The 25,041-nt window shown below is 37.1% G+C and overlaps 1 protein-coding gene across 3 annotated transcripts in view; it reads right to left on the bottom strand.

Moving 5' to 3' along the window:
• Window positions 1-6,196: 6,196 nt before the first annotated feature.
• Window positions 6,197-25,041, bottom strand: part of LOC107752523 (glutamate receptor ionotropic, kainate 5) — a 112,870-nt gene continuing 94,025 nt past the window's right edge. Inside the window, exons 15-21 of one of the 3 annotated variants that reach the window (XM_016568521.1) lie at window positions 23,734-23,843; window positions 23,440-23,613; window positions 20,456-20,621; window positions 18,018-18,243; window positions 10,936-11,064; window positions 8,389-8,555; window positions 6,197-7,214 (exon numbers count right to left, since the gene is read on the bottom strand). In XM_016568521.1, coding sequence (XP_016424007.1) covers window positions 6,603-7,214; window positions 8,389-8,555; window positions 10,936-11,064; window positions 18,018-18,243; window positions 20,456-20,621; window positions 23,440-23,613; window positions 23,734-23,843 — 1,584 coding nt within the window. In that variant the 3' untranslated portion in view covers window positions 6,197-6,602. Of the gene's footprint in view, window positions 7,215-8,388; window positions 8,556-10,935; window positions 11,065-13,696; window positions 13,763-18,017; window positions 18,244-20,455; window positions 20,622-23,439; window positions 23,614-23,733; window positions 23,844-25,041 lie in introns of those variants that run through there. The other 2 variants (XM_016568522.1, XM_016568523.1) reach the window with 2 other exon arrangements.

Genomic DNA, 25,041 nt, shown 5'->3' with positions numbered 1-25,041 from the left:
GATTGCATCGGCTGTGGGGATGAAGACCACAACTCCCATGATTCCACACTCAGTCACTGCATCATCAAACTACACCTTTGTCTATTTGTTTATTTTGAATACGCGCCCTCTAGCGGCAAAAATTACATATTGTGCCTTTAAGCAAAACATGGTCAGGTCAAAGTGTCTGAATAATTTTTGGTATATATATAATTAAATTATAGATGAAGTGTGAATTCTTCGAAGTATTAAGTTTGAAATATGGATATTTGTCTTACAAAAACGCATGGATTCTCTACAGAAGGCCTTTATTCACCCCCCGGAGCCGTGTGAGGCACGTTTTACTACGGATGCGCACACTTTATTTCACATCTTCTGGACTGTTGACAAAAGCATGGATTCGCTACAGGAGGCCTTTATTCACCCCCCGGAGCCGTGTGAGGCACGTTTTACTACGGATGCGCACACTTTATTTCACATCTTCTGGACTGTTGACAAAAAGCACCCGCTTATCCCCATTGTAACGCTTGGAGGGGCCAGGACAATTTTTAATATAACTCCGATTGGATTCGTCTGAAAGAAGAAAGTCGTATACACCAAGGATGCCTCGAGGATGAGTACATCAGCTCATTTTCATTTTTGGGTGAACCCTTTAACATTGAAATATATCCATATTACCACGTTAAATTGTTTATATTATAATATATAATAAATATGTGTGAAAATAACAAAAATTAATGATTTTTTAAAATTATGTAAACTAAAACTTAGTCAAATAACATGTTTAAGAAATCATACCCCTTCTTAGGAACCGTTGCAGATAACATTAAAATACTATAATGTGTAATGTGGGGATGGGGATATGTATTTCTTGCATCTACTGACTCCTAGTGTCAAAATGAGACACTTCATGCTTGCACATGGCTGTAGCAGAAAAAAGAACAGCCAAAACTGGGAAACGAGTTAGTAATTGGTAATAGGGATCTAATTTTCAAAAGCTTAAAGGAGCTCAACAAAAATATTGGTTTCTGTAATCACTTTTTCCCCATCGCATGCAACAGTGTCTTAGATCAATGTATTTACATCTGTTCTCTCTTACTTTACCATTTTGACATCATGAGAAAAGGTGACGGCCCTTGTCTCTTTGAACATGCTCTCAAGATATTAATAAATATAGTGCTTTGGGACTGAAAATTTAAATTTCCTAGTCTATGCATAGGAACATTTGTGACCCTGGACCACAATACCAGTCATAAGGGTCAATTTTTCGAAATTGAGATTTATACATCATCTGAAAGCTGAATAAATAAGCTTTCCATTGATGTTATGGTTTGTTAGGACAATATTTGGCCGAGATACAACTATTTGAAAATCTGGAATCTGAGGGTGCAAAAAAATCTAAATTACTGAGAAAATCGCCTTTAAAGTTGTCCAAATGAAGTTCTCAGCAATGCATATTACTTACCAGAAATTAAGTTTTAATATATTTACAGTAGGAAATTTACAAAATATCTTCATGGAACATGATCTTTACTTAATGATTTTTGGCATAAATGAAAAATCAATAATTTTGACCCATACAATGTATTTTTGGCTATTGCTGCAAATATACCCCAGCGACTTAAGACTGGTTTTGTGCTCCAGGGTCACATAAGGGTTTGTCTGTAAATACTGTATCCACCCCCTTGCCACATGCTGCTCTCCTTCCTCATCCATCCAGCAGTCAAAGGACACGCAGCTGCGCTTGTGTGTAGTTCTGCGAGAACACCTTACAGAGACAGGTGCCTTTGAAATGCACGGCCGTCTATGAAGCTTTACAGGTGTTCATGCTTCTTACAATGATCCCCTGGAGAGCTGAATGACAGCGGAACAACACTGCTGGCAGTCGGTCTGCTCAAGAGTGAGCTGAAACTGGAAAACAATTATCTCAAGATAACACATTTTTCTACCATTTTCTGATTTATGTATACCTCCAACTAATAACTGCCCAGGGGTGTTGCATATGGGAACCGAGTGAACTGACTTGCCATCACATGTTTTCTTATCTAGTACAGGGCCCCAAATTAGACATGTTTTACCCTTCAGGGGGAAAACAATCAAGTTGATACATATTTTGAAATATGTAGTTCTGAAAGCTATCAGTATAGACTAATAATAATTTTGTCTTCAGGCAAATTCTTGCCCAGCTGTAAGTTGTTTATTATATTACTATAGTTTTACAAGTTACTGTCAGATGACAGCTGGTTTAAGGAATAATAAGGTATAATGCAATGCCATGGTTTTGGGACAATTTATGAGAAATGACTCCTTTAGTTGACTTATGCACTGAAGGATCATTATTTCAAATTTAAGATGTTTTCTTTTAAATGAATCATGATTCAAACAAAGAAGAAATCCTGACAGTACTTACTGTTAAAAATAGTATACAATATTCAGAAATGTCAACTATACCATAAAAAAAATCAGTTTTCATAACTTTCGCAGTGTACATCAGGGACATTGTGCATTTGTCATTGGAGAGGGGACTAGGAACAGTTCTGGCTCATTTGATGTCCAAAATAAGATACAACATGACCAAACAGGGGAAGACACTCTTTAATTACTTAATTTTTAATGCAATTGTAAGATTTCCAGTAGCCCAGTGAGAATCCTAACTTAAGCCTATTGTTTCAATTTTGTAATAAAAAAATGAAGCTGAAAACTCATTTTCTTTGATTCAAAAAGAGAAGCTTTGACGTTATGTGGGCAAATGATTTCAGAACTTTCATTTTAAAGCTGTGGAAGTTGCAACTTAATTAGACTGACCAAATTTAGACATGTACATGAATGATTTCTGCCACAGCGTTTCACCATTTTACCTACAAAAATTGTGCATTTTAATTTTCTTTGGAATTTAATTCAAAATCCACTTGACTATAATGTTAGGGACCATGTGCGGGGCACAGCATTTGAGGTTAAATATTTTAAATGCATGATTACAGCATCTCTCTATGTAATGTTCTGACCCTTTCACTAGGACTAGAAGACATTGTTTAAAAATAGATTCTCATTTTGTCCTATTCGGTATTTTCCTTTAAGCCAGTGTTGCTCATTTCACTTGAACTCACAGTCTGTGCTTCTTCCCATGTGTTCTCATTTTGCTGCCCTAATTTTACCCCAGACACCCAGGCCAGAACATCACATAAAACACACTGCATTCGCCTGTGAACATCTCGATGAAGCCTAACCTCGGGTAATGCTTCTGTCAACCACTGGAAGGCAGTTTTGTACAGATTATTTCACCCTGTTTTCTCTGTTGCATGTAAAAGCACAAAAAGCAGGACATCTGCTCTGTTTAGTCATCTCTTTGGCTGCCCTTATGTAATTCATAAGCAAATGTCAGGTTTCCTTGAGAATATGTGTGGGAACGCTTTAATATCGTCTGTCCTGTTGAATTCTTCATCTTAAACGATGTTTAACAGGTTGCTGACATCTGGCTACTGTCTGCATATAGTTTGTCTGAAGTGTAGTGTGACTCACCTGTGCTTGTCCTTCTAAGAATGCTTAAACATTTAATTGTTAAACATAATAGATACATCCGATTACAAACATACAAAGAGATTAGCTGCAGCATTCAACACAACAATTGTGTCATAACAAGCCGAGACGCAAGTCATTTGTCTATCCACAATGAAAGCGTAAAAAGCTGCACGGCATGATGAGCCCGGTCTCATGAAAATGCGTAAATAGTACGCTAAATAAAAACGAAAACTCGTGGTATTGATACGCAAAAATGGACTTTGGCGTGCATATGATATGCATGTGTTTGGCGTGCATATAATACGCAGTTTTCGCGTGCATATGATACGAAATTTGTTGGCGTGTATATGATACGCAGTTTTCGCGTACATATGATACGCATCTACCCCACAACCCAAAATACACGCCAAAGTCCATTTTTGCGTATCAATACCACGAGTTTTCGTTTTTATTTGGCGTACTATTTATACGCACTTTCATGAGATCGGGTTGGCGTGATACAAACACAGGTAATCAGCATATGTAGCTATAACGTTTAAGCTGCGTTCACTTCATGTAAACATCTCAGTAAACTAGCGACTACCTGCTCTCACGATAGCAGCAAGAGAAATCAAATAAAAAATGATATTTGTAAGAGCCCTGTAAAAACACCCAGGCAGGCTATTACAAACAATTACTATAATAGCGTCTGTAGAATGAAATATTTGCGGTTAAAACGTTTCTTGCACTGGATGCAATTTTTTCCAGGAATATGAGGTTATGTGGAGTCGGGTTTTGGACCAACGATATTTCACTATGGGCGGGGCCACACGGAAGGACTCCGCAGGGATTGGCTGTGCCAAGGATGAAATATCAAACGAGAGAACGTGAGAGAATATGGTTGTTTAAAAAAAAAAATCTATAATAAAATTTTTAACGATAAAAAGCAGTATAATGAATATCAGCAATCTTCATTTAGACGCAGCTGTAGAAACCAATAAGTGACCACAATATGTCCTGTCATTCATCGCATGTCGTGGTTACAGGTTAGTACTATTACCAAACTAATTCTGATTTACTAAGTTTTATAACTTTTATTTCAAAATTAATTAACTTATCGCGTCACACCTGGTTAGGACACGGTGTAAGAATTTGAAAGCATTCCAAACAGAGTATTATAAATAAGATAGAGGGAGGGAGGGGGTGAATCAAATGATCAACTAACAGAAACATTCATTAAGGGCGAAAGTCACAGTTTGAATCACAGTTTTATTCCAAACATGTGTCTATATATTTAACGAAAGAGGGCAACAGCCCTCCTACATTACCCCACAGTTTTATTGGAATATTAATAACAATATAATTTGAATCATTTGCCTTATTTTCTTCATTGTGGGTGTGATTCTTCAAGCACTGGTATAGAAATCTTTGAAAATTAATGAGAAATAAAAAAATCAGCTTTGATTAAAAAAAATGATTATCACATTTCCATCTCCCTTGACACAAACGCACTCGCTCTCACACACAATCAAAAAGCACCAACATACGAATGATATAATGCTGCAGATTCTAAACAGGGCTGCTATGCTTACACTTTGGATATAAATGGATATTGGCATCTCACAAGCACCCAGACAGCAACTGCACTTCAACAAACCATTCATGATAGAGGCTCATTTAGTTCTGTAATGAAAAACATCCTTAATTGTCCTCTCACATAATCAGATAAATGCCCCTTCAGGTGCACAAAGGGTTTTCTGTCTCGTCTTGTTGTTGTTGTCATTGTTCCAGGGATGAAAAATGTTTCTCGGTGTCCTCGCGAATTGCAAATATTGACGGGCAGCTTGTTAAAGTCAACATGAAATCGAAGCTGATCCTATTTAGTTTCTTTACACACATTCCTGGCCTTATTGTGAATGATTCACCAGTGTATGTTAGGGAAAATGCTAAAAATGTAACTTTCTTGCTTCTGAAATAACTTTCCTGTTCGGTTGACATCATCGAGGTTGTGCGGCTATTAGTATTAACCAACAGCCAAATTGGTATTATTGTAGAGTATACTGTATTAAGTACAGTAATGCAGCCTTTCTAAAAGCTTGCCAATAATCAACAGTAATTCAATGACAGTTGACAATAATACAATAAAGGTTATGGCAAAAATAGCAAATCAAGTATATATTTGGAAAGCAGTGTTACCACTGGGATTTGCTGAGATGGTTTCAAGGGTGAATCTTGAACTCCACGATCTGGAACGCTCACTTTGTGAGATCCAATCAATTGCCGATGGATAAAATCCCGCCCTACATATTCCTCCTTGAATATCCTGCTTTACCTGGAAATATGTCACACAATGGAAGTAAACTGGGTTTTTAATGCTTTTGATGTTGATTTTAACCTTTAAAGGTTGGTGTTTAAAGACAGAAGATGAGAGACTGAAACCAGGTGAGTAATCTTAGAGGTTGAAGAAGAGGAAAACTAACTTCTGACCACAAAACCTCCCAGCAAAACTTACAAAAATCTATATACTTAGTCCTCAGAGAAATTAACAAGTGGGAAAAAACAGGTATCATATTTAAAAAAAAAAGGACTAAAAGATTGAAACCAAAGGAAAAGCTAGAAAGGAAAACAAGCAAGAGACATTCAGGAATACAAATGAATTGTAATCCTCCCCCTTATTTAAAGAAAGAAAGAAAAAAATCAAATGTAATTGCACCAAAGTCATTTCAGTTCGACGTGCGCACATTTTAGGTACAGACTCCATCGTCCTCTCACAGGAGCGTAGATCCTCACTTCTATGCAATACTAACAGCTGTCCTCATAGTTGTCCTCCGCTTTTTCCTTTATGACATGTTGCATAGCATACGTTCACGGGATATGCATTACATAGTCTCAACAGCATGCCAAACCTCACTGGCTTTCTGAGCGCCGCTGCAAGACGTGGTGTTCAAACCGGACACTTGGACAGCAAGCGGTTGGCTGAATCATCTTTCTCTCACTCAGTGTCCATTAATGTAATTCTGCATCCAAAAATGGCCTTGGAGGCGTGGGCAGAGTCTTTCCGTCTGTCCTCCAGCACTCATTTACATTAAATTCTTGTCCCGACAATAGTTTCCTTACTCTCGGTCTCAGTCCTGCTTGCAGAGGAGATCGGTAGAGGGAGTTATAGTGGGCGGCAGCGGCCTTGGAGGGGGCGTGGGTTTGGCCCTGCGTGGGCTGCCCGAGCCTCCTCCTTCGCTGTCAGTGTTTGTATTGGCGGCGGAGGGGGGCGGTGGCGGCAAATGCGGGAGAGAGGACGTGGCGGAGGCCAGCGGCGAGATGCGTGAGCATGATGACGTGGAGCGAAGGCTCTGGATCCGCCGGCACTCCTGGCACACCCGCACATGTGTGCAGCCGCGGGGCGCCGCCGTGGGGACCAGAGCGGGTGCGCTACTGGGGACGCTGGCACTGAGAGGGTCTTCCAGCAGTCGCTGAGGGCCCGGGCCCATTTCCGCAGCGCCCCCGCCGGGTCCCGGTCCTGCAGCGGCGCCGGTTAACGGCCCCGTCCCACTGTAGAGTTTGCCGTTGCTGAGACGCATCTCCCTCACGAGCCGCATTTGACGGGGAGCTCCTAAAGGGAGACAGGCTGGGTGCCGGAGGATGCCCTGGGACGAGAGGGGCCGTCGGCGCCGCAAACGAGAGTTCTTTTTACAGGAGATAACGTTTCTGAATTCAGTCATCATTTCCTGACATACTGACACCTTAGTGAGGATCAAAGAGGAAAAGAGAGGAAAGAGAGTCAGGAAGGAAATATATAAGGAAAAAGACCAAATGAAAATGGACAGGAGTAAAGTGAAAACAGAACATCATTTGCTCAATTATCTTGAAGTGGGCATCACTATTCGTATCTCATACTGAAAGTTAGGGCAGTGGATCTCCACCTTTTTCACTTCTATAGCCCTCATAGTGCACGACAACATTTAGAGGCCCAATGACTTGTACAGCTGCTCATTATTAACTTGATAAGGATTTGTACAAATATTTTCACTAACATGACTACCAGTTCTATTTTAAAATTAAGCTATATTATATATCCTTGTTTTTTAAGACAAAAGGAATCCTGGTTCTTCAAAGAGGAGGTGAATTAAAATAGGAAATATCTTGAGCTTTAGTCGTTTCAGCTTATTTTAATGCTTTTTATGTCTTAGTATAAATCATTTTAAGTCATCTTGAAGCCCCCTTGGAAGTTTGTTGAGGCCCCATAGTGGGCCACGGCCCCCTGGTTGAGTTAGGGGTTAATCAACCTGGTGAACTAATAAATGAATGTAAAAAATCCCATACATTTAAATGTATGCATTTGGTAGATCATTTTATCCAAAGCGACTTGCAATGCATTCAAGATACATATTATATCAGTAAATGTGCTTGCTGTTGCTAATGGCATGCTTTGCCACTTGACCTACAGAAATAACCTGCATTGAATAACATTGTGTGCAAAGCAGAGTTTTCAGAACCAGAACAACCAAGTCTTTATTTTCTCCATTTGTCTAAAACAAAATGAATAAAATATGTTCTCAAATCTCGTGGAACTCATGAATAAAGGCTGTGATCCATCACTGTGCCCATAAGCATTGCACTTCAGTCTCAAAATTGTTTAATTTTCCATTTAATTAGCCAAAAATACTAAAATGGTCTATAATAGCACTCATTCATATTCCAAACAACTTGTTGATGAAACTGGCAGATGCTTTTATCCAAAGCAACCTATATGCAGCACAGACTGCATATACATTTGATCATTTCTGGGAATCAAACCCATTGTCACTGCTAGAGCCATGTTTGAGGTGTAGAAATATGAGCGGTAAACTGTGTGAAAGCTATGGAACAGTTACATCACAAACACAGACGGCTTGACTGGTTGGCGTTGTGACCTACTCGTGAGTGTCTGTGGTTTCGGATGGGGCAGGAGTGAGGGCGTACCTCATCTGTCTCGGCCGAGCGGCGTGTGGACCACACAAACTCCATAATGGCTACAAAAACAGCTATTATGAGTCCACATATCAACACCACGAATATCCCGCCGATATTCTCCATACCTAGACCTGAAGGAAAAACACAGCAATGTAACAGACAGAAACGTCCTTCCACACACACACACACACACACACACACTGTGGATCTAATTAGAGATCTGCATTCCCGCAGGATTCCAGAGGGATCCTATTAAACTATATTTCAGAGATGTAGGTGGGTGTAGGCGGTATTCCTAAGAGTTATCAAGCGGAAGCATGAAGCCAGGTGGTTTGATAAGGAAACATTTTAATTTCTCTGTTTTTTGAAAAATGCATGTCTGAAATGATCTGTTTAAATGAATTGATTAAAATAATAATAATAATAATAGGGGAATATTATAGGGGAATGCAAAAAATGTATTTCTATTAACATGAACTTGTTTGATTTTGTATGATAATCAACTTCTGTTGTGTGTTGGGCCACCATTAAAATCGAAATCCTGAAGCATCAACCGCTAAGAGGAGACAGGGATTTTCGCTTCTCTTAACCAGGATTCAGGTGGTTTAGTTGCCAGTGATACAATTAATTAATTCACTTACAAAGAAACACCAACTAAAAAAACTTTGCGTGCAAGAATAGGAGGAAACCCACAATAATTCTGAGTTTAGCAAAATCACAAAAACGGAGCTCATATTATTTAACATCTTCTTGCAGACCGGTAAATAACCCTGAGAGACTGTAAATGTCACTTTCTGGTGAATATGCAAGCTTTGCGAACCACACTAGAGAAATTACACACACAGGCACACATGTGTGTTCATGCCTGCGCACCATTTTCCCTCCATTCCCCCTGGGCTTGCATGAGTCTACAACACACAGAATGCAAATATCACCAGACCACATAAATAAACACTCACAGTATTAGCAGAGCTGTGAAGCATCTGTCATTTGAATCAGATGGATGTAGTGCATCCTATATGCAATATTAGAACAATATAGAGAGCGACAGGAAATCAAATATTCACACTGCCAATGTGATTTGAGCAAAACTCATTTTTTATATTTCACACAAATAGATGTTTATTAGAAGAGCAGATATACTTAGGTAGGCTAGGTAAGGTAGGTAAACAAATCATACATGCAAACACTACATTCAGGATTCCCGCACTTTAAGACCAATGAATTTCTATTATCCATGTTTGTTCATAAAATTCATTTTGATGACACTGCACCCACAAATAGTAATTTATGACCAAATAAATACTTTAGAAATGACCGTATCTAGAAAAATTTCCATTAACTTTTAAGATTTTATTAATATTTTAGACATTAAATATTAAGGCAAGATGCTTCAGGCAAAATTTTTTTTTTTCATGCACTGGTCTATTATGAGGTTTTGGGCTCTTTTGTTTCCATAGCACATGGTGAAAATAAAACATCCTAAATGCACATTAAGTGTTTCTTTTATGACACTTTATCTATTTGTGCCTGTAGATTTCAATTACAATACATATCTGTAAAGGCTGTTGTCTCAAAATATTTTTTTTTCTCATGCACTAAGCCAGAAATCTCCATTTCAATAGCACTAACGTACACCAAACATGACAGTTTTATTCCTATCTATATTCTTTGAACGTAAATGTTTTTACAGAGAGGTTTGTTCACATATCAGTTGCCTGATTTATATAACATTTTATTCGTAAAGACATGGTGAAAATGTATTTATTTTTTATGGCTGTTGACTGTATTTTCTGATCTATGGAGTGAATCAAAGACATATATTTGTACTATGTCAACAAAATGAAACAAGAATTTAAAACCTGGCTTTATCCATTGTTCAGATTTCTGTTCTGGAAATATATCATGCCTTATTTGCATATTTAAACATATGTTTATATATAAAACTTTAATCTTAATGTACTGTGAACTGGTCACCCTGTTGAAAAAACCAGCATATGCTGGTTAGGTATGTTTTGAAGCTGGTTTGAGCTGGTTTATGCTGGTCCTTTGCTGGTTTATGCTGGTCCTTAGCTGGTCATGTGCTGGTCCTAAACTGGTCCGATCAGCTTAAGACCAGCACATGACCAGCATAAACCAGCAAAGGACCAGCATAAACCAGCTCAAACCAGCATCCCAGCTTCAAAACATACCTAACCAGCAACAGGGCAATGCATGGTGATATCCATTAGTTATAATTTTGACCCTGTTCACCTGTGAAGATAAGGAACCTTTGGTTGCCTTACATTCTTTTAAAGCTGTCTTCTATAGGACAAAATGAATGATTTTTTTTTGTCCCTGTGAGAATAGCAAAACTTACTCTTGACTAATACACACACGCATACTTCAGGTTATAAATATTCAGGGTTGTACCAGAACTCATAACTTAAAATGCCAGTACTGTTGGTATCAGTACGTACAGTAACAGAACAGTATGTTATGTTGAGGTGCTAATAACAGCGTTTCGCTCACCTTTGGCGCGATGGTCTTCTTCTTTAGGACACTTTCCACCCTCCCACCATCGACGCTTTAGGATTTCCAATCTGTTGTTCTCTTGCAGCTGCAGTACGCCTAACGTGATCTCATCTCTGAATGGTGAACCTGCAAGAGAGTGAATGAAATTAGTTTAGCTGGTTAGCCAACTGGACTCCCAGGGTTACCAGCTGATGATTGTACAAAACCAATCTAAAACCTTGGCAAGGCTGGGAAACTAGCTAACTACCTTAAGATTAGAGTTACAAAAGTTCAGACAGGCTAAGGCTAGCAATGCTATGTTAAGATTAGCAATGCTACACACAAAGTAAACTGTTTTTGGCCTTTTGGACACCTTTAGTGACAGGGACATTTATAAGACACGACCCAGACCAGCGTTGCCCTCATTAGCGCTCTGGTTTAACGTGTCAGAATATCAGAACACATATGCTAACTGCTAAGACATGACTGAGTATGTCTTAGTAAGTCAACTGATGTTGTGCAAATGAGTTAAATTAGCCAGTGTGTCAGAATGAAAATGAATGTTATGATAGGTTAATTCCAAATTATTTGACTTGTTAGAATAACATCACCCTTCATTAAACATTACTGTATCACGACTAATCATGACATGCTAATAACGACATGACGTGAAAGGATGTGTTCATCAAATTAAAAGATGCTAATTCAAATTAAACACTGCAGATATGCACTGGAATGGATCAGCTGTCACTGAATGTTAGTTTCTTTTTCATTCAAAGGCTGTGAAAGTGAAGTACTTTGCAGGTGCATGTTTTTGCACCTCAGTATAATAAGCACAAAACATTTATTTTATGTGTCAATATCACTTACATCAAGCCCTGTGTTTAAAGTTGCAATTTTCTCATGTCATTTAAGCTAAGAAATTTGCAAGCTTTCAAAAACATCTTCAACCTCATCAGAGAAAACCTGCCTGTGGTGTTGCTTCTTGCATGTTTTGCGCTGCTTTCAGTGAAATGTCCAGTGATTGGTGCAGAAAACATGTTCAGTTTTATCTGAAATGCCATTTTAGCTTCAACAAGTCTTTGAGCTGTTTTATTGTGACTCATGTTTCACAGGACTCGTATCTGAGCGCTTTACATCCCTGTACCAGGTGAGCTACCGAGCAAGTTTACATCAAAAAAGCCATATGGAGCTAATTATGTGATGCAAACATCAAAATGTATTGGTTTAAAAATGCACTATGGTAAAAGTTTTTTGAAATCACAACATAGAATTGTGCAAGGTCTTTTAAATTGATAATCTGCCCCAGTAATAATAATTTTTATTTTAAAAAAAAGGGTGTGGTGTTTTTTTTCTGGAAACTGCAGTTAATTATGTATAGGTTTTTTTTTTTTTTTTGGTAGGTAGAGGCACATTTTTCCAATTAACCTATATTATTTCTAAAATTATTATTTTTTATATTTTATAAAATTCTTTGCAAATACCTATATTTGTTAACAAGAATAAATCTGGTATTTAAAACTGCACGGTTTTGAAAGGTCACCAACTGGATATTGCATTGCTCGGTTGTAATTACATTCTAAGCTTGTTATCTCAGGTTATAATGAATTTCTTTCACCTTCCAGCACTGAAATGTTTTGAGAAGTTTAAATATTTGTCTTTTTATTTGAAAATGACCCGACTGAACCTCACTATTTATGCTGACTATTCACCACAAAAGCACATGCAGTACATTAAACATGAAAAGGTATTCAGAGACTATTTTACTACTGTAATGTGATGTACTTTATGACTGAAACAGAATATTTATAGAAGTACATATTCTGATGAATAGTGCAATTTCATAACATTAGTTAATGCATTAGGTACCTTTAACTAACAATGAACAACAATGTCTATTGTCAAAATAATATTATACTACATCAATAAATGCTTTTAAAAAATGTCATAGTTTATGTAACTAGTCTTCAAATTGAACCTTTTTGTGAGGTGTTACAGAAGGAAGACATTAGGAGGAGGACGTGACGTGTGATCAAGTATGGTGTTCCATACTCGGAATTTGTGCTCTGCATTTCACCCATCCGTGAACCGTGAACACACACCCGGAGCAGTGGGCAGCCAATGCTGCGGCGCCCGGGGAGCAGTTGGGGGTTCGGTGCCTTGCTCAAGGGTCTCACCTCAGTCGTGGTATTGAGGGTGGAGAGAGCGCTGGTTATTCACTCCCCCCACCGACAATTCCTGCCGGACCTGAGACTCGAGCCCGCAGCCTTTGAGTTACAGGTCCGACTCTCTAACCATTAGGCCACGACTGCCTCCCCCCACCGACAATTCCTGCCGGACCTGAGACTCGAACCCGCAGCCTTTGAGTTACAGGTCCGACTCTCTAACCATTAGGCCACGACTGCTCTAAAGACTGCCCTAAGACATTAGTATGGGTGTGAACAACTAGTCGCTTGAAAGGTCAATTTTGATTTCATGTTTTACAGTCTAACCCAGTCTAAAGACTATGTGGTGACACCATCTGCACTCCAGGTTGCTATGGAAGTGTATGTGGGGTGTCCATGGTGACCAGTCTCTTCATGAATGAGTGGATGAGAGGATTTTATCACTTGGCACCAGAACTTTGGAAGGCGACCTGAAGAGATGAGTTAGAACCGGGAGGAGGGAATGAATGTTTGAGCTCCTGGAAGACATTCTATGACCTGGAGATAGTCTTTGAAGACGGATGCTGCTCCTGGGTTCTCATTTCAAATCTATTTATGGGATCATGCGATTATGAGCGTATATGGTGATGTTTTGGAGGGCAGTTTAGCCTAGTGGTCATGAGGTTGTTGGACTGATCTTCCTGGAGGACAGAAGATCAAAAACAGCAAGCAGCACTGTTAATTTTCTCACCGGATCTATTAATCTACTGTAGGTACAAATTCCCCACTGATGTTTGTGAGTAAGCATCCCAGTTTCATATGTCCTGTCTTTTATTCATACTCCCATAATTTTATCTGCTAAAATCATTTCTTTTTCAAGGTACCAAAAACCAAAGGTTTTTATTATTCTTCATGCATCATGGGAGTCAGTGGTCAGTTATAACTGTACTGGCACACCGATCGGTCAAGTTCTTAAAGGGACAGTGCACCCAAAAATGAAAATTCTGTCATTATTTACTCTCCCTCAAATTGTCCTGAACTGTAAGAGTTTTTTTTTCCTCTGCTGAACACAAAAGAAGATATTTTGAAGAATGTTGTTAACCAAATAGTTGACGGTAGCCATTGACTTCCATAGAAATTTTTCCATACTATAGAAGTCAATGGCTACCGTCAACTGTTTGGTTAACATCATTTTTCAAAATACCTTCTTTTGTGTTCAACAGCTGATAGAAATTCATATATTTTCGTAACAAATTAAAAGATGAGTAGATGACAGAATTTTATTTTTTCATGAACTATCCCTTTAATACTAGTAATACCCACTAGTGAGTATTACATCTGCCTCCCAAAATCTTTAACGTCACCAACAGTTTTTACTAAATATCTTTGGACTGAATGGTTTGGAAATCAGTGTTGTAATTGTTAACTAAAAGTCAAACAATTTGAATCTGTTTTAGTTGACTGAAATAAAGTTGAAATAAAACAATATAAATATTAGATCAAAACTTAAACTTAACTTAAAAAAAACTCAAAAATTAAAGTTTAGAAATGTTGCCTTTACAACCAGCTGAAATAAGTTCAAATTACTAAAACTGAAATAAATATAAATGAAAATGAATAAGAAATATAAATAAAAACTAAAATATAAAAATGTAAGTTAATTTAAAATACCATGAAAGTATATAAATAACTAAATAACTAAAATAACAGTGTTGGACATGTAATTCTCATATATTTTATTGCTTTTTATTGCTAGCAGTGTTTTCAATTTCTGTCCAATTAGATTTCCACTATTTCTAATCCTCCTACAGGTTTCATCAGATTTCATCAGAAAACCCACAGACCATGTCAGAAAAGAGCTATTAAAAGGTTTCTGATATACTACACTTTTCAAGTGTAACACGTCAAAGACATGAAACAATTCTTTACAAATCTTAGAGACATGAATCTTGATATGTATTGCTGCCAAGAGCAAAAAGAGCATTTGGTGACAGCTCCACCTTCTACTCAAAGCTTCATAAAATTACAACTTTTATCATTTTATTTAATATTATTTAATGAGTTAAAATAGTATCTTAATAGTATCTCACTGTCATGAGTTAAAATGTATTAACGGCGGAAAATCTACTCTACTGATGATAGATTTAATTCTTTGTAATCTTCTATTAATAGTTTTAATTAAAATCCAGAACATTCATTTTAAGCTCTTGTGTCTGTTCTTACAAATGCCAAAAGTAGCTGGTGGGGATCCAATACAGGACAAAAACAATACAATTGCTTAGTATTTTCAGTGTTTTGATTAACTGTACTGACAACAGTAGAAGTAAAGGCATTTTGCATTTCAGAAATTTGCTGATTAAATTCAAAAGAACGCAGAAAAATATAACAGAACTATTAGCTTGCTTAGACGTCTTTGGGAATTGGAGCAGTAGGCCTACTGTGCGAAACCACCACATGACGCCAATAACACTTTTACGGCCTATTTCACTTTCACAGCTGGATGTAAGCTTCTTAAATTTTGACTTGACAAGCCCCTTTGCACTCAAGTCCAGAAAGCCCTTCTACATTATTCCAGCGCATACAGTGGCTCAATAGTGGATTAAGACCCCACGTTTTCTCTTTTCCAGCCTTCCTCATTGTAACACCCACTAGTGAGTATTAAAGCCCTCAATGCAAAACACATATGACATAAATTGTTTCTTTTCCCTCCCTCATATCTCTGTCTGTCACGGAGAAATTGCTGAAAATGCCAAATGTCAAAGACAAAGTCAGAATTGCTATTTATCAAGCGTTGTGGAAAGTGGCAAGCCATCGATCCAGGAGAAAAATGAGAAAGAAATGTGCAATACCAGAGCATGAAGAGATGCTATCATTGTGACAGAGGCTTTCTTGTCTGTGTGATGTTCTCTGGGCCATCATCCTATTTATTTCTGGCAGAACTAAAACACTATTTTTGATTTTACTTTTGGACTTTTTATGCAGAGGGATAATGGAGATAGAACGAAAAATATTGGGGAGAAAAAGAGGGAGCGACTTCAGAAAATGCCACAAACCACACTCAAACTGGTACCATCCACTTGAGCACCACGGCTCAACATATCAGAGTATGTGAGATAACAGCTAAGCCACATATCAGACTCAACTAAAACACAGAAAGTTGACGTTTTGCCTAATATATAAACAAATGTTGGAATGTATTTAGAGTTATATATTTATATTTATTAGGCATATTTATTGCCAAAAAATAAATACAGTACATAAATAAAATGTTTGACTGTTTGGGTAATTAATATAAATACTGTAAATTTAAAGTGCATAATTTCTGTGCCACTAGTAGTAATTTTTCTACTTTAGTTGTCTCTGTACATTACACTTGGAAAAGAGAAAATGTTTTGGCATTAACGGTGCTGTATGTGATTTTTTTTTGACTGTACTAAAGTATAAAAATACCATAATACATTTGCAGATATTTAGGAAACATCTTAAGTTCACCGGGAAAAAAAAAACAATTCTACAGCCAGTTATTCTACTTTGAAGTGTGTGTTCCGTGTCAGAATGTCTTTTTTTTTTTTTTATCTGTGTGATTCTGCCCACTGCCAATTTAACCAATAGTATTTCGACACCCTAGGTTGCCAGATGACGGAAAACACAGCGTATTGCAGCCATGGAAACCAGCAAACAATATGGATCAGTCACTGCAGATTGTATCCGACCTAAAAAGCTTCGGCAACCATCGGAAAAGCTACAGTTGATAAATCAACTGATCAGCGTAAGGCTTGTTGCCTAACATTGTCAGTTATGCTCATTCCTTGTGGTATCTGGCAACCCGCGTGAGAATAGAGTCTGAGGAGGAGGTGGCAGAAGAAATAACGCTGTCCAATATTTAGAATTTTGACTGGAGTACTCAATAGCTGTCAATATTACATATTGTTTTGGTCTGTGTGATTCCACCCACTGCCAATTTAACCAATAGTATTTCGACACCCTAGGTTGCCAGATGACGGAAAACACAGCGTATTGCAGCCATGGAAACCAGCAAACAATATGGATCAGTCACTGCAGATTGTATCCGACCTAAAAAGCTTCGGCAACCATCGGAAAAGCTACAGTTGATAAATCAACTGATCAGCGTAAGGCTTGTTGCCTAACATTGTCAGTTATGCTCATTCCTTGTAGTATCTGTATAGTGAGATAGTATAGTGAGAATAGAGTCTGAGGAGGAGGTGGCAGAAGAAATAACGCTGTCCAATATTTAGAATTTTGACTGGAGTACTCAATAGCTGTCAATATTACATACTGCACCTTTAAACTGGAATACGTCTGGATGTCAGTGGGTCATGGTTTGGATGGTTAGCATGAACCAGTAGACCTTACTCGGGTTAGATGCCAAAATGAATTTAACAAGGATGAAAACGAGGATGTGACTGAGTCCATTGAACACATATCTCTCACAGCCTTGTTTTCATGTCAAAAATTAAATATGGTGCTTCCGGTACTAAAATCGCACCCAGTTCTGGCGGTGCGAAAACGCCAAAAAGTGGGTAGTTCCACAATTAGTTCTGGTACTATGAAAAGGTTCCCGCGGTGCGAAAGGCCCTTTTGTCTCTATGTCTCTTTATTCACGCCTATTCTGAAGTCGCAATGAAAGTCTACAGGCAATTTTTCTGAGATAAAGTTCAAAATAAGAAATAAAAAGTTTTAAGAGTCAAAATTATTAGTCACATTTTGAGACTTTTTCCACCGTTTGCTGCATTAACCACTTGGATGAATAGGAATGATAATGGCTAGCTTTTTCCAGATACTGCATTAAAGACCTCAATGCTGGACAAAGTATTTCTACTTATATAAGAAGGTTCAAATCAGACTTTGATTTCTCTTAAACCTTTATATCCCACCTGAAACCTTTCTCTCTCTTTCTCTTTATTTCTCTAGGTCTTTCTTTTCTGCCCTACTCACCCAGAGGCATGCCGATGCCGTAGCCCTTGGTGTCCAGCAGGCCTCCAATCTGCGTGAGGTTGCAGTTGAGGCGTCGGTGGTACTCGTTCATGGTGCTTTCCAGAAGAAAGGCGTACTTGGAGTTTAAAATCCGAGCTATGCCCTCCTCCGTGCTCTTCACGAACACGCTGGGCTGCTTGGAGTACATGTAATTCCACATGCGCTGGTACGTCTGGTAGCGCGAGTTCTGCGAGAGGCGATGAAAGTCATCGGAAAAGATGGAGAGAGAAAAGAAAGGTGAAACAGATATAGTATTGGAAGGTGGAGAAAAATCAAAGATGAAATTATATTAGCGGTGACATGAGGACAGGTCAATGAATAAAGAGGCATTTTATTGGCAGACATTGAGAGTGAACTAGATTAAGGTAACAGATTGAAAGAAAGCGAAAATGTAAGGGAACGAAAGATGGATAATACATTATTAATGTAATGGGGAAGTGAACTTGGCCTCCAGTGTGAATATGGATGTAGCTGTGAGTCACTAGGCCAACTGCTTACTGCCACAAACAGGACATGATGCATTATGACATGAGTCAAAGCACATGCACAGACTAGTCGATTAGTTTTATCACTAATTAAAGGGACTGTTTCGACTAATTTGTGTATCACATGACTTTACCTGCGCTTGTTTAAGATGTGGTGACAGCATTTTGGTTTGTCTTTGGTTTTTCAGCCTGTATTTTAATTTATTATTTACATCAGGTAAACACTGACCCACATACTAGTCAACTACTTTTCTGGGCAACTAGTCAAAATGAGTAGTTGAGAAAACTGTATTGGGAATGGATGCATCTATGAGCAGATCCGGAAGAAACACATTGATTTTGGGGGGGAAATCTTTGGAATTTATATAAACTGAGCAACACTGAAAGTATTATAAAATTAATGAAATATAATGAAATATTACTTTTATTAATTTTTATAAGTATTCATATTTTGTTATTATTTAGTATTAGTAACAAATTAGTAATATTTAAACTACCGTTCAAAGGTTTGGGGTATGAATATGAAATGAAATTTTTTTTTTCAGCATAGATGCATTCAATCAATCAAAAGTGACCGTAAAGACATTTATAATGTTGCAAAGATTTCTATTTCAAATAAAATGTCAAATAGAATGCTGAAAAAAAAATGATCACAGCTTACATTGGGAAGCAACTGGTTTCAACATTAAAGGGATAGTTCATCATAAGTCATTAATTACTCACCCTCATGTCGTTCCAAACCTGTAAGACCTTCGTTCATCTTCAGAACACAAATTAAGATATTTTTATGAAATCTGAGAGCTCTCAGGGTAATTTATGGGCTAATTTTCATTTTTGGGTGAACTAACCCTTTAAGATATTTTTTATGAAATCTGAGAGCTCTCTGACCCTCCCATAGACAGCAAGGGTACTGCCACGATCAAGGCGCAGAAATGTAGTAAGGACATCGTTAAAATAATCCATGTGACATCAGTGGTTCAACCGTAATTTTATGAAGCTACGGGAATACATTGCAAAGAAAACAAAAATAACGAATTTATTCAACAATTCTTCTATTCTTGTAGCTTCGTAAAATTACAGTCAAACCACTGATGTCACATGTACCATTTTAACGATGTCCTTACTACATTTCGGTGCCTTGTTCGTGGTAGTTACCTTGCTGTCTATGGGAGGGTCAGAGAGCTCTCGGAATTCATCAAAAATATCTTAATTTGTGTTCTGAAGATGAACGAAGGTCTTACAGGTTTGGAACGACATGAGGGTGAGTAATTAATGACAGAATTTTCATTTTTGGGTGAACTATCCTTTTAATAACAATCAGAAATGTTTCTAAAACAGAAAATCAGCATATTAAAATAATTTCTCAAGGACACTAAAGACTGGAATAAATGCTGCTTTGCCATCAGAGTCAATTCCATTTTAAAACATATTAAAATAGAAAACAGTTATGTTTTTATAATATATGTGTTATATTATACAGTATAACAATTAAATGTTTCAAAATTGTAGTTTTTTACTGTACTTTTATAAATATTTTTATCAAATAAACGCAGCCTTCGTGAGCATATGAGACTTCTTTCAAAAACATAAAATCTTAGAATGTTTCAAATGGTAGTGTATGAATATTGTCAGTATTATTAGTACAAAAGTTAATATTAACATCACTGAATATCCATATATGCAAGGGGTGTAGAATTTTGCGAATGAACGATGTTTCAATTCTGCGGAAATCTAAAGCTTTCTGTGAAATTTAGCTGGCACAGATTCTGTGTGGGCTTGAATATGAGTCACTAGCCCAACTGCTGCTATAAACAGGAAGTGACGCATTATGACATCATCACATGTGCACACATGGTAGGCCGGTGAAACAAATCTCACACACGCACAATTTCACACAAACAAGGACATACGCACCATGAAGAAGGTCATAGTACTTCCTCCTTGAATAGTCCCATACTGGATGTTCGTCTGATCGGCCAAGTCGTCAGCAGATTCGATTGGCACCTCCATCCTCTGGACTGTCAGGAAAGCGGCAAGGTTCGCCGTGTAGGAGGAAATGATGATCAGCGTGAATGCCCACCTGTTTCAGACACACAGAAACACGTTGTTTTTTTCCCATCAGAAATATGTGTGTGTACATTAGAGACAGATGTTTACATTAGACACATCTGTGTGCAGATTTGCTGACTCATTCATTCAATGAAATATTGAAAGACACCCACAGCTGCAATGTCGACCAGATCAACCTGCTATGAAAAATGAATCGATAAATAATGTTTGCAAACTCTGTGGAATTACCTGCAATGTGAATGAATTGATAAGGCACGATGGCACATTAAAAATCAAACACATAATTTAACACATTTACCATTTATGTCAGATGTTCCAACCAATGTTATCTGCAAAAACGAAGTCATTCCATGTTTAAGCTGGTAAACTGTGTTCTGAGACAATGTTACAATGTGTATGTGTGTGTGTGTTTGTGTGTGTATATATATATATATATATATATATATATATATATATATAGACAGACAGGCAGGCAGGCAGGCAGGCAGGCAGACAGACAGACAGATTTTGACCAAAAATACAGCAAAAACAGTAATACTGTGAAATATTATTACAATTTAAAATAACTGTTTTAAAATTCAATTTTTTTCCAATATAATTTATTCCTGTGATGCAAAGCTGAATTTCAAAACATCATTACTACAGTCTTCAGTGTCACATGATCCTTCAGAAAAGTCTTTACTGTCACTTTAATGTATTCTTGCTGCATTAAAGCACTGATTTCTTTAGAAAGAAGAATTTCCTGAGAAAAAGAATGCATTCTTTGCGGTTGCTGATTTATGTTGTCTAAGGCGTTTCCAGGAGGAAGTTGGAGAGCCCTTCCCAACACAATCACGGAGCTCTTCACCGCAGTGAATCATGGCCAGATGAAAGGAAACTCCTGAAGTCCTCAGAGAAAGAGCTTTCGTGAGACCGGTGAAGCATTTAAAACTTTTCTAAAGTGACTGGCCTCCAAAACTACACAAACAGCCAGATTAGTTGTTTGTCATTAAATAAAAGCTCTTTATCAAATATTAAAGTACACCAATGGCAGACACACGTCCCCCGGAGCATCACGGAGTCAGAGCCGTGCTCAGGGACGCAGCAGAGATAGACGCCAGCGCTCCGCTTTCTGGGTCACCCCTGTGTGGGATTAAAGTCGCATCTATTGTGTTTATTCACACCACAGATGATTAAACATTCGGCTTTCACTGCATGCACAGACCGAATCATTTCAACTCCATTGTTACTCTTCCTAAAAGTGGTTGTTCAACTTAAATGACCTCAACAGCACGGCGCAGGATAGAAATTGAAGAGATGGAACAGAAGACAGCTTGACTTGACAGCAGAAAGAGCAAAATAAACTGAGCAACATGATTCGAGGTGGGAGACTAATCTAGAAATACACTACAAAAGAGTGAATGTATGTCGGCGCACAAAACAAACATGCCCAAACAAACTTCAGTGAGACAAGACACACTCTTAATGGTCTCTTTAGACAGAGAACAGATTTTCAGTCCATGTTAAATTCAAATAATGCATCACCATGTGTGAAAATCTGCCCAGCAGAACATTTTCTCACAAATAGGTCATTTTTTGGTCGCTTGGCCAAAAAAATAAATAGAAACACCAACCAACAAATAAGATATAAGCAGGTATTCAGTTAGAGGCACTTGATATGAAATCTTGAAATACATTTAACACCAAAAAGCAGTCAATTACATATAGAAATATTTATACAAATAAAATTAATTTACATTAAATATTTACATTTAAATTTTTTTATGTTAATACAATTTCAAAATAAAAGACATTTCTGATCTTTTAACTGTCTTTCTGCTGTCACGCCTCATTTTCATCATGACAAAATATAGACTTTTTTTTTTTTTAAACTCAATTGTTCTCACAATGTTTTGTGTAATGGTAATATTGCTGATAGTGATTCTATGAATTTGAATTAGAAAAAAAAAAAAATAAATTACACAAAATTAACAAAAATATGTGTTTGGTTATTTGGCAATAGTGCAGTACAATTAAGTATAATTTTCATCATTTTTGAACACTTTTAATGCATTTATTACAAAACAAGAAGTTACAAAGTCTGGGTTGAGACAAAAGCACAAAACCGAGAAATTCTGGAAAATCTAACCATTTAAGAATCATATTCTAACACTAGAAAAAGCTATTAAAAAGAAACAATAAAAAATATAATGCTATTATAACCTTCCTTTAAAATCCTGTAAAATAATTATTGCCTATTAAAAATCAGTATACCTTTTAGTAATTTTTAGTAATTTATGGGCTTTTATTTATAGTATATAGAAAAAAATATACGTATTTTTATATATTTATAAATAAAGTTTTTCAGGTAGTTTAATTAAAACATTTCTAACTTTCTAAATCTAAAGTTAAAGTTCTTCTGATCACAACAGCCTCAGAAACGTGCACCTTGTTGCTAAAATCGGCTCAAAATATCAAACATGTTTGATATCCTCCGATTCAAGGGAATCAAATTCTGAAGCTAAAAATCGGAGTCTATGACTATCATACACTCAGCGATTTTCTATGAAATCTGTCAGATCAAATCTGCAGACTGGCTCTGACTTTCAGCAACTAGCGTCAACTTCTCCAGGCTGTCTAAAAATCTTGTAGCATATTCCAGTCTTTAGTTTACAGCAACGCTGTCACCCATATAAGCTGTTGGATCATGAGTGCAGAGCCAGCTGGTGTCGATCCTGATATTGCACTCGGTGTGAAGAAGTGTCTTTAATATTCACAGATACATACACACACACTTACTGCATGGTCTCTTACACCTCAAAGGAAGTGCGAAACATCGCCACACTCACCAAACGCCGCTGACACAGCGTGTGGACAGAGCCCGGGGCATGATCTCTGAGCCCTGCTGCATGAAACCACCGACCGGAAACCACAGGCTGTTCCCCAGCGTGTACTGATTCTCCAGCAGGTCCCTGCGGTCCCGCCAACACGGGAAGGGGTTATACCACTCATACGGACTCAGCCTGATGGAGGGAGGGAGGGAAAGAAACAAAGAAAGAAGCTGTTACCTCAAGAAGAACACTGGACTGTGAATATAATGATAGTCAAAATAGATGTGTGTGTATTGAGTGACAGTGCGGTACCTGGCAGCCAGGAAGAGCACACAGCTAACGGCCAGATAGGCTAAAAGCATAAATAGCCAGACAGCTGGCGAAAAGGGATCCAAGAAGGAGAAATAACCTGGCTTCCTGCCCTGTAGAGAGCACATAACAATACAAACAATGCTTTTACCACTCCTACAGCCAGAGACTCTCCAAACAGTTGAAAGCTTTTGCCTGATACAATCGCTGTTTGTTGTTGTTCTGCTTAGTGCATGCTTTCATATGAAGAGATTGGGTAAAAGTTTGTTTTTGATACGTACAAAACATTATGCACAATTTTTCATTTGTGCATTTATGCATTATGCATCAGGCAGGTGCTTTTATCCAAAGCGACAATGCATTCAAGGTGTACATTTGATCAATTCATGCCTTCTCAGAGAACTGATGCCGTTACTCTCACCATGCTTTACTTTTTGAGCTACAGGAATGCAAGATTTTCATGCAAGAAGAAGAAATAATTCAACCAAACAAATTCTTCACTAAGCACCGCCCCTTGGTTACTGTTACTAACCCAGGTAAGCAGTTCAGAACATCCCATAATATATTCAGTATATTTTTAAATGTTACTGTGGTCATAAAGTGGTCAAAATTGACTGGACATTTTTCTTATGCGGTTGGCAGTTTTATTTGCCTTTTTTCTTTAAAAGAATTGTTAAATTATGCAGTAACGATTAAAAATAGACACTGTAAATAATAATTGAGAGAACATTTTTAATAATAACAATAATGGTAATACTAATTATTATAAAATAAGTAAGCATTAATATTAGTAACAACAACGATTACAATTTAAAAAAATTTTTTTTTGCTGTTATATATGAGTATTATCATAAATGTTCTTGATTTGTGAGGTTTTGTGAGGAAACAAGTAAACACTAATAATAATAATAATAATAATAAAATATTTCAGCAATATTAAACATTAACAATAATAAATATTTATAATTATTCTTATTACTATTACAATTATTATTAGTGCTGTCAAACGATTAATCGCATGCAAAATAAAAGTTTTTGTTTACTACACACACATACAGTAAATATTTTGAAAATATTTACATGTATTTACATGTACATATTTATATTCTTATATTTTATATTATATATACATATATTGAACATATAAATATAACATATTTTTCTTAAATATATACATGCATGTGTTTGTATTTATATACACATAATAAATATACACATTATACACACATATATTATGTAAACAAAAACTTTTATTTTGGATGCGATTAATCGCGATTAATCGTTTGACATCACAAATTATTGTTGTCATTA

The sequence above is a fragment of the Sinocyclocheilus rhinocerous genome, unplaced genomic scaffold (genome assembly GCF_001515625.1).
Source record: "Sinocyclocheilus rhinocerous isolate Xijiao unplaced genomic scaffold, SAMN03320098_v1.1 scaffold1342, whole genome shotgun sequence".
NCBI classification, from domain to species: domain Eukaryota; kingdom Metazoa; phylum Chordata; class Actinopteri; order Cypriniformes; family Cyprinidae; genus Sinocyclocheilus; species Sinocyclocheilus rhinocerous.
The sequence above is the reverse complement of the archived record's forward strand: the minus strand, read 5'-3'. Positions and strand labels throughout refer to the sequence as shown.